Source organism: Schistosoma mansoni, chromosome 1, assembly GCF_000237925.1.
Source record: "Schistosoma mansoni strain Puerto Rico chromosome 1, complete genome".
NCBI lineage: Eukaryota > Metazoa > Platyhelminthes > Trematoda > Strigeidida > Schistosomatidae > Schistosoma > Schistosoma mansoni.
Genome location: NC_031495.1, coordinates 42,244,045 through 42,259,059, shown reverse-complemented (window position 1 = coordinate 42,259,059; position 15,015 = coordinate 42,244,045). Strand labels below are relative to the sequence as shown.

General features: G+C 37.3%; 1 protein-coding gene across 1 annotated transcript in view; it reads right to left on the bottom strand.

Moving 5' to 3' along the window:
* Positions 1 to 14,176, bottom strand: part of Smp_180740 (putative zinc finger protein) — a gene marked incomplete at its 5' end in the record, with an annotated part of 29,927 nt that extends 15,751 nt beyond the window's left edge. The window contains 6 exons of the mRNA XM_018794477.1: positions 1,941 to 2,050; positions 4,329 to 4,408; positions 4,530 to 4,692; positions 5,884 to 6,112; positions 12,392 to 12,567; positions 14,062 to 14,176. Coding sequence (XP_018648886.1) covers positions 1,941 to 2,050; positions 4,329 to 4,408; positions 4,530 to 4,692; positions 5,884 to 6,112; positions 12,392 to 12,567; positions 14,062 to 14,176 — 873 coding nt within the window. The remainder of the gene's footprint in view (positions 1 to 1,940; positions 2,051 to 4,328; positions 4,409 to 4,529; positions 4,693 to 5,883; positions 6,113 to 12,391; positions 12,568 to 14,061) is intronic.
* Between the last annotated feature and the right edge of the window lie 839 nt (positions 14,177 to 15,015).

Sequence of the window (15,015 nt, the reverse complement as noted above, 5' to 3'; positions counted from 1 at the left end):
TCTTTTCATCCCTTCTCTTCCTACTTTCATTATTTTGTGTGGCGCATATGTATCTGGTGCCCTTTTGTACCAATATGTATGTGTTTAAATAAATAATAAATAATAATAATATAGGCGTGTGATGCACAATGATACAGGTTTGAATCCCTCAGAGAATAGTTGTTTCCTTCATACTCTATATATGTTTTAGAGTCATGTCAAAAAGCCTATAACATACAACCAAGTCTTACTCTCCGGGAACATCACCAACTATAGTCAGTTCTACGACTATATTCCGAAATGGATCACCAAAAGGTATCAAGACTAGAAAACATAATATTGATTGTTATCTATATAATACTCAGTCAGTCACAACGTAGAACTTCGTACGTACGTACATCAGTTTGAGTTGCCATACCAGATTAGCACAGAGATACAATTGTCGATTCAAATCCCATAGTGGTAGATGTAGTAAGAGTATAAGCAGTAATCTGAAAGATTAGGGTTTGAAGATGTTATTCAAGGAGTATAATACAGTGAAATAAATTTGGAAAGAGAAAAAAGATAGAGACATGAAGAATCCAGAAGATTAGAATTTGGTAGAACACAAAGAGTGAATGCACCTTCACCATTGTAAACGATTTTGAGCCATATCATTCAAGGTCTCTAACCATCGACTGCTATCATCTCGCGGATCCCAACCAATTAGTCTACACCTGTCAACAAGACTCAGTCCACTTGTCAGTGGTTTCATGGATTTGTGCCACGTTTTGGTCTGGCCGCCTCTAGCTTTCTTCCAACCTTTTCCTACACCATAAAACATCGCACGTCGAGGCAGTCGGTGTTGGGCATACGTAACACGTGTCCCAACCATCTCAACTGATGAAGTTTCACTACTTGGTCAATCGACTTGCCATCCTTACCTAGTACCCGTTTCCTAACAACTGCACTGCTTACCCGATGGTCCCAGGATATAAGAGCAATGCTTCGAAGACACCTATGATCGAATACTAGTAGCCTACGAATATCCTCTACTCTTATCGACCATGTTTCACTGCCATACAGTAGGACGGAACGAACTGCTGAGCAGTAAACCCATCCTATCTATATAATAGGCAGTTGAATTACTGTTAAATGTTGTTTACAATAGTACTATGATATCAATGGGAACAACTAAATGGTACAATTTATAACAACAATTTATAAAAACTTGAATCCAATATACTGAATTCCTTCTACAATATTAAGATCACAAAACTATCACCTAGATTTTTTATAAAAAGACAATCAAGATCAAAAAGTTATTGTGCCAATTCGAGTATTATATGTTCTTGGACAGATAATTTTCTCCAAGACCTCTTATTATCTTGTAAAACCTAAAGAACAGTTATTATATTTTCTGTTATAAATAAGATAGGTAATGCTTTACTGTTAAGATATCCATTCTACTAGACGGATCGTCTTTCCGATTACCTATAATTCTTAACATGACAAGGGAGAAATGAATCAGTGTAGCGATTAATCTGAAGAATACATAGAGCTTCGAGTACATTTAAGTCGTTTGGCTGCTTTCTGATCTTCCTTATTCGTTAAGCTAGGTAAGTCATTTTTATGCCAACTAAAACTTCTTTACACTGTATACAATGATAACAAAACTTTACCCACCCTAATTACAGGGTTCTGCAATTAAAATAACAAACGGAGGTCATGGAAACAATGTTTAGGGTATCCAGATTGTTCTAATCAATATGACTAGCTAACTAAGCATATATTTATGTATTCAGCTTTTAACAAAACTTCTCATAGGTTTCCAGTGTTAGCTGGACGAAAAAACCCATATAGTTGTAACGGAATCGGAAACTATGGCCGATCATATAGGTGAGTGCTCCGATCATTACGTAGCCGCTCAACAATGCAATTATTTATGATAACAAAAGATTATGGTTAATATGAACTCTTACCTGGAAGTTTGTTGGAGGTACTTTAGTTTGTGTCCCAACATACACAAGTGAAGAAAATGCATTCGCATTGCGTCTCATTGCCACAAGGCGTTCTGTCAGAAACCTTGAACCTATTTTATGTTTTCATAAAATAATAATTGTAAAGACGATAATAAATACATTTTTTAGAAAATAAGTACACCACCAAGAACATTATCTATAACCAATAAGAATCGTAAAATATATACTAAAATAATAAGGATGAATTATTATCACAGTATAATTAAACGAAAACTTTTGACAACCCACAAATATATCAACCACCACCAACATACTAAAAAGATTATAATTAAGAGATTGTAATTAAAAACTCAAAGTTAACTGTCAAGTTTTCTGCAAAACTGAGATAACCGATGACACTGAACTATAATTTTATGTAAAATATAAATATTAAGATACAAAAAATTACTACACCAGTTTGCTGAAATCTGTACACGACAGAATATCATGAAAAACTGATTTATTTCACAGAACTGAAGATATTGTGAGGGAATGGAATAAGTACTTGAGAAGCACTTATTAATCCAATTTTATTAGGACGACAACTTAATAAGAAAGCTTTAGAAAAGGTCATTCAGACCTTGAAAACTAGACCGATGTTTCATGATGAAATAAGTGAATAATCAATGAAGATTTTACAAACTAGCAGCAAACATTATACCTCCAAACTGTGCATTCCGTTGGGAGTTCCTGAGGATGGATGTGGAAATAAATTTACTCCATTAAGATGAACCAATCTCGATTTTCAGACAATTCATATAGCTACCTGACCAGAATTCAACACCTGTCTTTAAAAATCATTCGTCTGTTAACCCTTATGCTGGAAATGTTATATCCCCAGAACTCATTTGAAAAATACCTTATTCTATAATTTTATTTTGGTATTTTGAATTTCTTTGTTTACGCGCCAAAAGCTCTCTTTTCACCTTCATGTTGTATTTCCCAATCGTGAAAACCTTAAACGCTATTGGTCTGTTGTGTCTTTTAGTATGCTATTTTGTAACGCTTCCCAAGGACAGTTTTATGTTGTATATATACGTTTAATTTGTGCCTATGGGATCGCTTGTGCTTCCGGCTGTTTGCAGAATATATTTATTCCCCGTTCGGACTTCGACTTCTCTCTCTAGTTAGCGGGACTGGGACGCATCAGAACAGTTAGCTTATTGATCTTTGGTCACAAGTCTTTGTTCCGTTCGCAGACTAGGTGAACTCTTAATCGCTTCAAACATAACACTATGGAAAGCATAATCAGATTGGAAGCGAGTAATGTATGGTTAAAGACAAGCATATCAGTGAGAACACCAACCGAATGCAGTGGTCGGTGAGAAATAAGACGGAGGGCGCTTTGCAAAACAGTAGTGACGATTGTTTCTAAATTCGATGTACAAAACCTCAAAAATACAATAACAGTTATCTGACCTCCAACCAACAAGTCCCTAATGGTTGCTGAAATGACACATGTATCGAAAGACACTCCACACGACCATTCTAGTCCTTCGAATGTACAAAATGTCCGTTGAAAGTGGTCTTTTGAGTTCACAGAGTAGAATGAACGAGTTTTTTAACTGCGATGATGTGAACTACTGGAACGCGAGTAAAAGTAGCAAAAAGATCTTGCCCCATATGCTGTTTACTAATCTTCATTTTTTAGTAACACAAGCAACTGTTATTGAGAATTAAGCTAGTTAGTTCTTTTTCCGTACTAACACACGGTCCAACCAGGACATCAAGGTCAGGAACGAATATCACAGGATCTTTAGATAAATCCACATTAAAAATCTAAGGAACAAACAAACAGAAAATAAAAATAGTAGTAACCCACTAGAATTTTCAGGATAGGTCTTTGAGATGACGTACTATCCAGCCCTCCTTGTTGTTTGACTGAGTCAAGACGAGAACGCTAAAGCCGAAAAGTTTCAAGGACATGTGTGATCATGGAACAGATACATCAGACCCTGTGATCAATGACAGATATCAGAAAGTAACTATTTAATGAATTAAGGTTATTTGACTAGGACGGTACTTTTGACATAGACAAGTTGTTAGGCGACTCAAATATTCCCAGTAGATCAAGAAAGAATGCAAATCACGGAAATACGAAGACATATGAGGTCCCATAAAATAAATATCTGCAATCTGTGGGCGTTAGTCGATTGTCATCAATATCAATTATCATGGATAGTGTGAAAGCTGTGATACTACTACTCGGGGGCCCTGAACTATAGAAAGTTTTAAAGTGGGATATCTACCAATACTAAGTTTACTTTAACACAGTGACCCTTCAAATGATACATAAACTCGACTATCAGGTATTAAATTTGCACAGGAAAACTAAAATTTGGGACTTACTTAGAGTTGACATTCTTTCATTAGATGGTTCCGCAGACCCTAAACGATCAGTGCACGTATTATTGTTCGTTGAGGATACGCTGTGAGGTTCATCAAGTGGGAGGGTATGTTGCGTCTCTTGGAATATAACAACAACTGGGCCTAGCTGACCAGGTGTCCATGGTAAACCAGTACGTTCAGCTAGTGCCTCCAAATCTGGACGAAAATGTTCTGAAAAAGCATCGCTTGCATCCGGCAAGGAAAGTGAACATATCACTATGAAGACGATCAGACATAGTACGATAGATGACAACATCAGCTAATGCAAACACTTTTAACAATAAACGTCTTTGTCGATTAGGATTAGGGCTAGCACCAAGCAAACCTATATTTTTGAAATAATTGAAAACGGTAACTTTCTCCATATCATATTTATCAACAGGTAATATTGTTTCATATAAAACATCAAAATTAAACTAAAATAACGCAGTTGAAATGAAAATGATAAGATCGAGGAACATAAAATACGGAGTAATATTAGATCCCGAAACTCTAGAAAAGTACAAACATATATTTGCACCATCGTGGTTAGTTTGGATTAGATAATCTGAGGTCTCTACACTACAGATTACGATAATCTTTTTGACACTAACCAGATCTTTGCTTTTCATAACAGCTTTGACCAACGGTGAACGGGTTCATCGAACTATGCTATGTATCTATTAAGCCATCGTTAGCCTTTGTCCAGCTTAAACTTACAATAACCAGCATAGGGCATCGGCGTAGACAGTGGAATGGTGTGTGTAATACAAGTTCCAACCACGTCAGTACTTAAATACCAATGATCAAATACTAGAGACTGATGAATGTCTTCTACCTTCAAACCTGTAATCATGGGAGACTCCTAAATAGTATAATTGACTTCTGATAGGTAAACAGGAAGGTCGTCTGCATGAAAAAATCTATACATGGTCCGAAGTAACTAACCAATCAACGAAAACACATAATCAATTTAGTTGTCACAAGATCAAAAGTCGGCTGGCTACGACAGCTGACGAAACATCCAATCACATCTCACGTTGTGCGAAACGGGTAGTTGTCGGATGTAGAAAAATAAATAAGGCTATTTGTTTCCGAGGCGTGAGCTAATTATTTTGGACAGATTATTGGTAACAAGTGGCGCTAAACCATTTAGATCAAGAAACACAAAACCATAAAAGTTACTACTTTAAACAAAACTCTTCCTTTTTTTCAACTGTCCGAAAGGATCGATTACAGCTATCATTCACTTTCAGCTATGAAAATCTAATTTCCTGAATTCTATAGAATAGAATGAAACACACTAAACCACAGTCACGTGTACTTTTGTGTATTAATCCTGCACAAAGAAAGACAATCGGACAAAATCACGTGGTCACTATACAAATTATGGGCTAAAAAGATTATGTTTTACAAAATAAATATACATAAGAAACATTGTCAATCGCCATAATGTCTGCTATTTTTGTTTAAAAATGATAAATACATTCGATTTTTCATATTACGGAAAAGAAAATGAAAACATTTGATAACACACCTTCAGTATCTATGAGGAGATAGCCCTCTTTAGGTAGATAGGCGGCCCATATTCCAATCGTACATGTGGCTTGAGAGGGCGAGGTGACAAATACATCTGCACCACCGCAAAACGCTTGATTTAGTGTATGTGACTTCCCATCACCTGTATTTCCAACGATAGCGATAAGTTTTACTGTTCTATCTGCAGGACAACCCAAATGCCAAGCCAAAACGTCTGCATCTTCAAACTGGAATGACAGGATTTGACAACAAAAGAGTAAAAAGCTAAAATAACATTTACTGAGCACATTTTCACATGATTGGATCACAAAACGAATCCTTTCAAAGATCAACTATAGATAAGCTTTAAAAACTTTCCAGACCAGTTGATTTAGTCCCAAATGAGTTCAAAGAACTCACTAGTGGTGGGATATCAACACTATTTAATGTCTAGGGTGAGGTATTGAGACAACGAACATGAAAGATCCAGACAGATTCGAGCTATAATCAAAACCGTATTGATCATCAAGCGCCAAATTACGAAAATAGGCTACCTATATTCTATGACCTAGAATTAACATACGACCACTTAGGCGATGACATTTACAGTCGCATCATAGAGACAAAACACATTCTGCTTAGGTATTCATCATTACGACTCAAGGAAAGTATTTAATGCCATTGTGATAAATATTGATCATTACAAGTGTCTATTTTACTATTTCAATTAAGTATCAAAAACCTACTAGTTTAGGTGATCTTCCATACATCAGGTCTTTTTTTAATGATTTATCTTTTTAATTGAGATATCAAATGATCGAATCAAATTTACAATAAGATAATTACAGAAAAATATTTATTGCAAACTTTGCACCTATTGAACACGACTGCTTACTTCATTAGAAGTAGAGTATTCAGTTTACTTTCTATTTCACGAACGGTGAACTTGGACCCACTAATGTATCTTATTTACGAAGCAGGTGGGGTATACAAATACTTAATTGAGCATAGGCATTTCAGAAAAGATCAGGAGGATCCTAACTCTTCAAAATATACAAGTATTCTTTTGAACAAACAATACTCAAAGATCAAAACTAGTAGAAATCAAAGATCCAACACACAAAGAGGAACAACAGAATCGTGTTTATGAAATTAAATGTAGTGACCGTAATGCCACATATGTAGGTGAAACATCAAGACAACAGAATGTGAGGGTGAAGGAGGATAAACTATGCTTAAAGCACATTCCTAAATTCTCAGATAAAGTAAGAAAACTCGAGAACAAATCAGAGATAGCATTATACTCGATAGAATCGGACCATACAAGTGATTTTAACGGCACAAGAATCCTTCAAAAAGGCTTTAATTCATACAAAGAAAGACTAACAGCCGAAGCCCTACATATATGGGCAAATCCGAACAGTATTAATTGGAGAGATGGAATACAATTAGCTGTCCCATGGCAACTAACAATTAATAAGTAAACCAGCACTCTTTACTCCTTTTTATCTATCTCTTATTATCTGAATAACAGCAATTACATTTAACGGTTCTAATCAGTTGTCTTATCTGAATATATTAAACAATTAACTGGAACATTGAAATAACACAGATATTCAGTTACAAATACATTTATCCTTTTTGAATTCATTCCTTTGTCTTCACTTTATGCATTCTTTGACATTTTAGATTCATATCATATATAAAAATTATATGTTTTCCTCAAATTCACCGACCAGAGACAATATATAGTGAATGAGATTTCTTACACCACTTACGTATAAACACAATTTGTTATCTCAACACTTTTCGTTTCACACCACATGTCTCTTACACACTAATGTAAATACCTACTTTAAACATTGTTAACGTGGATTGGATGACCTATTCAGCGTACAGCGAACCGAAGAACCATGTACCTATTTATATTCGATAATTTCGATGTTTGATTAAATTTCTTTGAAAAAGCTTGACCCAGACTGCCAGGCGAAACGTTGGATTTACTTGAAAATTTATTCGCTGAGATTTTACAAACATATTCTTCCTCTTTAATGTCCCACATCAACTCTGAGCCCAAATACTGTGAAACTATTCGATCAAATCTAGACGAAAGTCCTTATATCTTAACTGGGTAAATTAGCCTAAAGTATAATAACAAGCGAAACGAAGAACAAAGTGTTAGTTTTTTCGCTGTTTTAAAACAACACTTGTCTGAGATGGAACCACTGAGTTAGTAATTTTAAGGTTGTATAATTATTTTTACCGACGAAAATAGTGTAAATGTGTCAAATCTCAAACCAACACTTATCACATGTTTTCTAGTTTGAGTAGGACCGATGAGTAAAACGCTGAAGAGTAGCCAAACCAAGCTATAAAATGAATCTGTGAACTTACTGATTGTCAGAATTGTGTGGTGAAATGTAATTGGAGACAATGTTATAATCATGAGATGAAATTTCTCATTTTTTGTTGAATACAAAAGCTTTGCACAAAGGGTAAATGAAGAAATACACCATTTAATTGTGGAATACTAAAGATTACAAGTAGTCTTTACTTTTCTTCCTCAATATGGCCAGGGGATTTTCAACGGTAAAAGTAAACATAAAACCGAATAGAAATGGTACAATATACCACCTCTAAAAGTATGTAACACTATCGAAATACCCATGAGCCACACAGCTGTTGTTTTCTTACATATAAGAAAGGCATTCTAGAAAAATTGCCGAATCATAAAGTTAGGAACCAAACTAATTATATTAAATCAATATTTCAAACAATTCACATGACATTAAATAAGAAATTTCACCTAACTATAAACATAATAATAATAATCATTTAGATGGTTGGTAGTAAATGTGATAAATCACGTACCCACCATTTATTTAAGGCAATTCGAAATGTGCATTTATGTAAACACACTCATACCAGGAATAATAATAACAATATAAATGCTGCACTAAGAAGAGTTACGTTTCAAAAGCACAAATTTATCGGCAGTCGGATTAACATATTATCGTAAAATAACGGACGACATTAAAGAATATTAAATGATGTTAATTTTTATGCAAATATAATTCGATCAAGAATAACTTAACGATTACATAAAATTGTAGGCTATGAGGATAACGGCTAAACTTCACATTATGACTCTTACGTAAAGATTAACTAATATGCAACCAATATGCAACAAAATTCTAAACAAACTAAGATAAAATTGTACAGCTAATTTTTCTTCTTATACAAAGTGACCTGCGTCTTACCGCTCTTCAACCGACCAGTCTGGCATGGTAGGACCTTGAGGAACGATTGTTCCAGCCAGTATAGCTCGATTGGATCATCACGATAGGCAAGCCCGACCATCATGTCAAGGTAGCAGCAACGGTCGTAGTATACTCATAGTATACTCGTCTCCTAATTGATAGACAGATATCTCGCCTTCGCCATAGGTGATGGAAGCTGGCAAAAGTCGAACGAGCTTTTCGAATGCGTGCTGAGATTTCGTCAGACACCAACCCATTAGGGCTGATCAGACTTCCAAGATAAGTGAAGTTGTCGATGCGTTGATGTGTTGACGCATGCCAGTCCTGGAGTAACAATTTACATTTAGAGTGGGAGAAACGCATTCCAAACATCCTGGCATTGTTGCTCAGTGCTATTAAAAGACTCTGAATTTTGTCGGCGTCTTCACCAAACAGGATTATGTCATCTGCGTATTCTAAGTCGATAAGTGGACCTCCTGGTAGGAGATCAATTCCTGGAAATTCAGTTGAAGAGAGCGTTATTTCAAGCAGTAGGTCTATGATGAAATGGAGATAGTGAACAGCCTTGTCGGACACCACTCGAGGTTGTAAAATCAGATGACAGTTCGCCATAAGCTTTCGCTCGATTGGTAATGTTCGAGTAAAGAGTCTTCACAGGGTCTACGTACTTCTGAGGTACACCTTCCAATGAGACACTGCCACAGAACCTCTCGGTCTACATAGTCAAATGCTGCTTTTAAGTCAACAAAAACTATCACTGTCGGACGCCGATAAGCATGTCTGTGTTCTAAAACTGGATGAATAGTGGTCGATACAGACACGACCAGGTCTGAAGCCAGCCTGATTTTCTCGTGTTTGCAGTTCAAGAGTCTTAGTTAGGCTTCTAATAAATATTGAGGCTAGTATTTTAGATGCTATATTATTCAAACTAATCCCTCTATGGTTATCACAGGACAATCAGTGATTGTGACCAGTCAGACGGAATTACGTCCAACTCCAAGATTCTAGCTAAAATTTTAGCCTAATAGTTAAAATTGGACCACTATATTTAAAGACCTCTGGAGTATATCCATCTGGACCAGCTGCTCTTCCTCGCTTCAGATTAGTTATAGCCATTTGGACTTCAACTAGAGTCAGGGGACCTACTTCAATGTTCCATTCAGACTGTTTGGGAATAGTGGGTAGTTGTGCAGTAGCTGAAGGCCAGCTGAACTGCTCCTTAAAGTGTTCTGCTCATCGTTCTAAACGTCTGGGCTGAGAGCAGATAAGGGTTCCGTCTTTTTCCGAGATCGTTTCACTTACACTTGACTTATTAATTTCGGTTTCTCTTATTAGTCTAAAGAGCTGCCTGGTGTTGTCTACAGACGCTGCCTTTTCCATCTCTCTTGCTTTCGTTGCCCGCCACTGCTCACTATCGTTCCTTAGACTTTTAGTCAACCTAGATTTGATTTGTTTACGCTCTTCGTCGTGTTCAGAGCCTGACGGGATGAATTTACGCGAATCCATCAGTGAAATAGACTTGAAAGAAATCCATTGGTTTTTTGGAACCCTACGGTTTAAATTACTAATAGATGTGACTGCTGTTTCCACAGCTGTTCGTATGTCTTTCCAAGCAGCATCTGGGTCAGTCTCGTTTACAGAACTGCCTAGATGTGAACTCAGTTGTTTCTGGAATTCGCATTTGGCTTTCTCGTCCTCCAGTTCAATCCTAATGGGTCTTCTTAGTGTACTTTTCCTGCGTCCAGTGAGGCGCAGACAAATGCGTGCTCGTATTAAAGCGTGATCACAGTCTAAACAAGTATTCCAATACGAGCGACAATCTTCTATCGAGCCTCTCCAACGATGGCTGATGGCAATACGGTCTATTTGAGTCCATCGTTGGTTTGGTGCAGGTGGTCGCCATGTTAGGCGATGTCTCTCCTTATGTTTAAAATTAGTGCTTGCTAAAAATAAACGATTGTCTGAGCATAGTTGCAACAGACGATCACCATTATCTGTTCGTTGAGCCGGAATACTAAAATACCCACCTAAATGTCTTTCTGTTTGATTTAAGCTGCCTAGCTGGGCATTAAAGTCACCCGCTACGACTATTATGTCTGAGCGCTCAGCTTTTTGAAGCTCAGAGAGCTTTTTGTAAAAGTCATCTTTCACTTCATCATGGCTTCAGTCAGTGGGAGCGTAGGCAAAAACAACGAAAAGGCAACGACGTGTGTTCCTATCCTTCCGAAGCCATTTAGCCGGACAGCACACAGGCGACTATTAACGGGGATCCATTCTAATAGTGCTTGTTCTGCCCTTGTACTAAGTGCTATGCCTACACCCGCAAGCCAACGAGAACTAGCCATCGAATCGCCAAATACACGGAGAGTGTATCTCGTCCGCTCTTCGTTTTGGCGAGGTGAGGTCAAGCGAATGACCACACTAGGATCCTGTATGCGTGTTTCGGAGACACAACATACATCAATGGTACGAGATTCTACGGTCTTAGCCAAGTGGGTCTGCTGACCGACTTGACATAGGGTACGTACGTTGGAGGCTCCAATGTGTAGTTTGGAGCGATGTTTCAGTAGACCTAGGACAGTGTTTTGCGCACTAGAATCGTTGGCCATGGTGACATTTGAGGAGGAAGCCAAAAGAAGAAGTTTAATGTTGAAAGGAATTGGAGATTGGTTATGAATATAGCGATCTTGAGTGCTGTTAGCGGTATGAAGGCGATTATCACATTCCGGTCGCCCACACCGTGGAAGGATTCTTCTGGAGGTACCCGAAAAGAAAATTGGATTAGGAGTGGTCTTAGAGACCTGAGAGCGTGACTGCAGTGCCCAAGGGACAACTGATTAAGGTCGGTCACATACGACTTTTCTGTGAGTAATTTTTTGTGTTAGCCTAGTACTTGTTGGGACCTTACCGCCGTAGACGGATATCCGTAGGATAAGGCGAGGCGTACATTTTTAGGGTCGACCATTCTTAACCCCACCCCTCGGTCTGGGAAGGTACCATCGCTGTTATACTGGTTGTCTGAAGGAAACGCATGAGATTATTCGTAAAAATATGTGAAGAATATGGTTAAAAAGTCATACACGACAGCCAAAGCAAACAAACCGCTCTAAATATAATTTGTCTCAGTAAATTTGAACGAAACAACTGACAAACCAGCAGATATATTATTTATTTACTATATGAAACCTTCCCATAGTTTGAAGCTGAGAAAGAATGGATAACTAGTTTTATATTACAATAAATCCTTGATATGAGAAATTTACTAACCAGAACACGTTCTTCTTCGTCAATCAATCGAACAGAACATGGAGGCTGAGGACGGGTAGACAATTCATCTGTCTTGCTAACGTTCTGATGCTTGGATGATAATTTAGTGCCTTTTTTCTTGGTTTCCTGAGGGCAGTTGGTCATTGACGGTACACCGGGAGTATCATCAAGCTCACCTGGGAATCGCAAAATAAATATATAAGAGTTGATCACCCATCTGAAACTAAACATAGTGGACTACTGTGGATGACAGAACTAAACATAATCAACATGAACACAGTAATTCCCAACCATAGGAAAGTAAGATAATGCAAGATAGGAACTTATGTCACTATTTATGAGCTCCATGTTGAAGAGTCTTTGAGTAGGTTGATGGCTGAACTATATGGTAAAAGGAAGTTTAGGCGAGACCATAATTTAAGGACGAACCAGTTAGATTTACGATAACAGGCCTTGGATTTCGGAGAGAAATTCTTCATCCATTTAGCCAGAGTTTTGGCATTTTAGCTTATATCAGTTCGTGATGAAAACCCTAAATCTGATTCCTAACCCTAACCATCAACTGTAAATCATAATCATTATTCTCCACATGTTTAAAACCCTCAATTGGCCTTAGTATATAGATGGACATGCTCAAGGCCACTCTAGCGTCGCTCAAAGGTCATTCATATATAATAGCCTCACCGAAGTTTACCTCAAGAAGCGATTTTTGAACAAACCTATGACACAAAGTGAAAACCCAGACATCCACGACAGTCAATTAGTAAATCTGGTATAGACAAGCTTGCTGTAAACTCTAACCCGAATAATCCTGTGGAAATGAAGAGCACCTGGTAGGTGAATATACATCTTTAGTAGACGATACTCGCAAGATCTTTAGATCGAGTCGATCAAAGCTTTTAAGCTGAGGAATATTTCTGAAACCGAATGACGATAAGTAGACTTTGGTTTTAAAATGTATCATAACGTAAATATTTGATCAATGGAATAATGAAATCAGTCAGATGAAATTGTGCACTTTAATGACAGCTAATGGTTTTCTTAACTTTGTTTGTTTTGTCAATCTGCAGACCTGGTATTGATTTTTTTATCTACCCTCCATCATGACGTTTGGTCGCCTCCTCGAAAAATCCGAACAAATAAATACCGTTACTCATTGGTTACTACTCAGTCCTTTATGCTTTTATTACTCAAAATTACTGGATACCACTGGTTAAACTATTTGAAACTATAATTAAACCACTTGTGCTTTACAAAAAGTATCGGGATGGAGCATTCGTTGCTTGGAAAGAAACGATCGATACGCTTTGGGTCGAAAATCCTAAATGTTATTGATGGGGGTTGGAAGCCACAATGGGCTATCTAGAGGTTAAAAAAAATCCGCCCCATTTTTGGCTGAGTCCCTATCCAGCTATTTCTACGATGAAATACGTCATACGTCTTCACCTAGTTAGTTTTGCAGAGACCCCTCAGTTGCAACTAGATAATGAATGATTTCAATAACAGTCGATACTGTTATCAGTCTCAAAGATTTCAGTTGTGACATATCTATATGATTTCAATATGCCTAGAATCATTATTTTCATAAAGTAGACAAACGTCCTTAACAAAAATCTGTCTGTGAACACTAAGATTACGAACAAAAACATCAAAGAAGGCGAACAACTCACTAAGTGCACTGTTCAGTACACAACGTGTGGAGTCACTAAGTTGATTTTTCATTACAACAGTTGGACCACTCTCTCCGTTCCTTACAGCACTGATACCAACAAATTCTGAATTCATGAAAGACAATGAGTATTATTCTTTATTCGATGGTCTTTTAAAATTCCTGAAAACTTAGGGATAACCCTTTTACAACCACAAGCGACGAAATAATCCCTTATTGTCCCATTCGTAGGAAAGTCAGCTGGAAGATTCTGAGGCGGAAATTCCGGAAAACCCGCCAAGACTGTTTTGAGACATGTTTAAGTTGCTTAATTTTCTTTGTTTGCAATATTATGATAAAATTAGTAAGATCACCAAAGATCGAATTTATTCAAGCAAACAGATAATATTTCACGGCACGGTCGAAAAGTCACGACACGGGTCCTCGCTCACACGTTACATGTTGTCTAGGTTTTCGGATGTCGCTATTTATCAGCTATTACCAGCGTTTTTTGCATCACACGTCAATTTCCATGGTATTTGTGTCTTCATAGCGTTTATTCCAGTCCACTAGTATTTTGACTTATTGTTTGCTCACAACCTGGGTGAATGTCTAGTCAGCTTAATTCGGTTATTTGTAACAGTGCAAACTCAGGCAAGTGAAACTCACCGCTTATCAAGTCAAAAATAGACCTAAATCATAGTTTCAATCAAAATAACGAGCTTTAAAATCATTAACATGTGAGTAAGTAAAGCGACGCGTGTTTGTTTCGAGCATGGTAATGTAGCTGTAAATAAATCCCCAAAATCTATAGCTCATTAAGTGTTCGACATTGGATGCTGACCACGTTGTTTAAGTGGAATTGTTTAACTAAAGGCTTTCGGTCATGCATCCGTACCAGATAACGTTTCGACCCAGCGTGGGACACTGCTCCTCCGTTCACTAGCCAGCTTAGAATAAACGCTTCGCGATATAT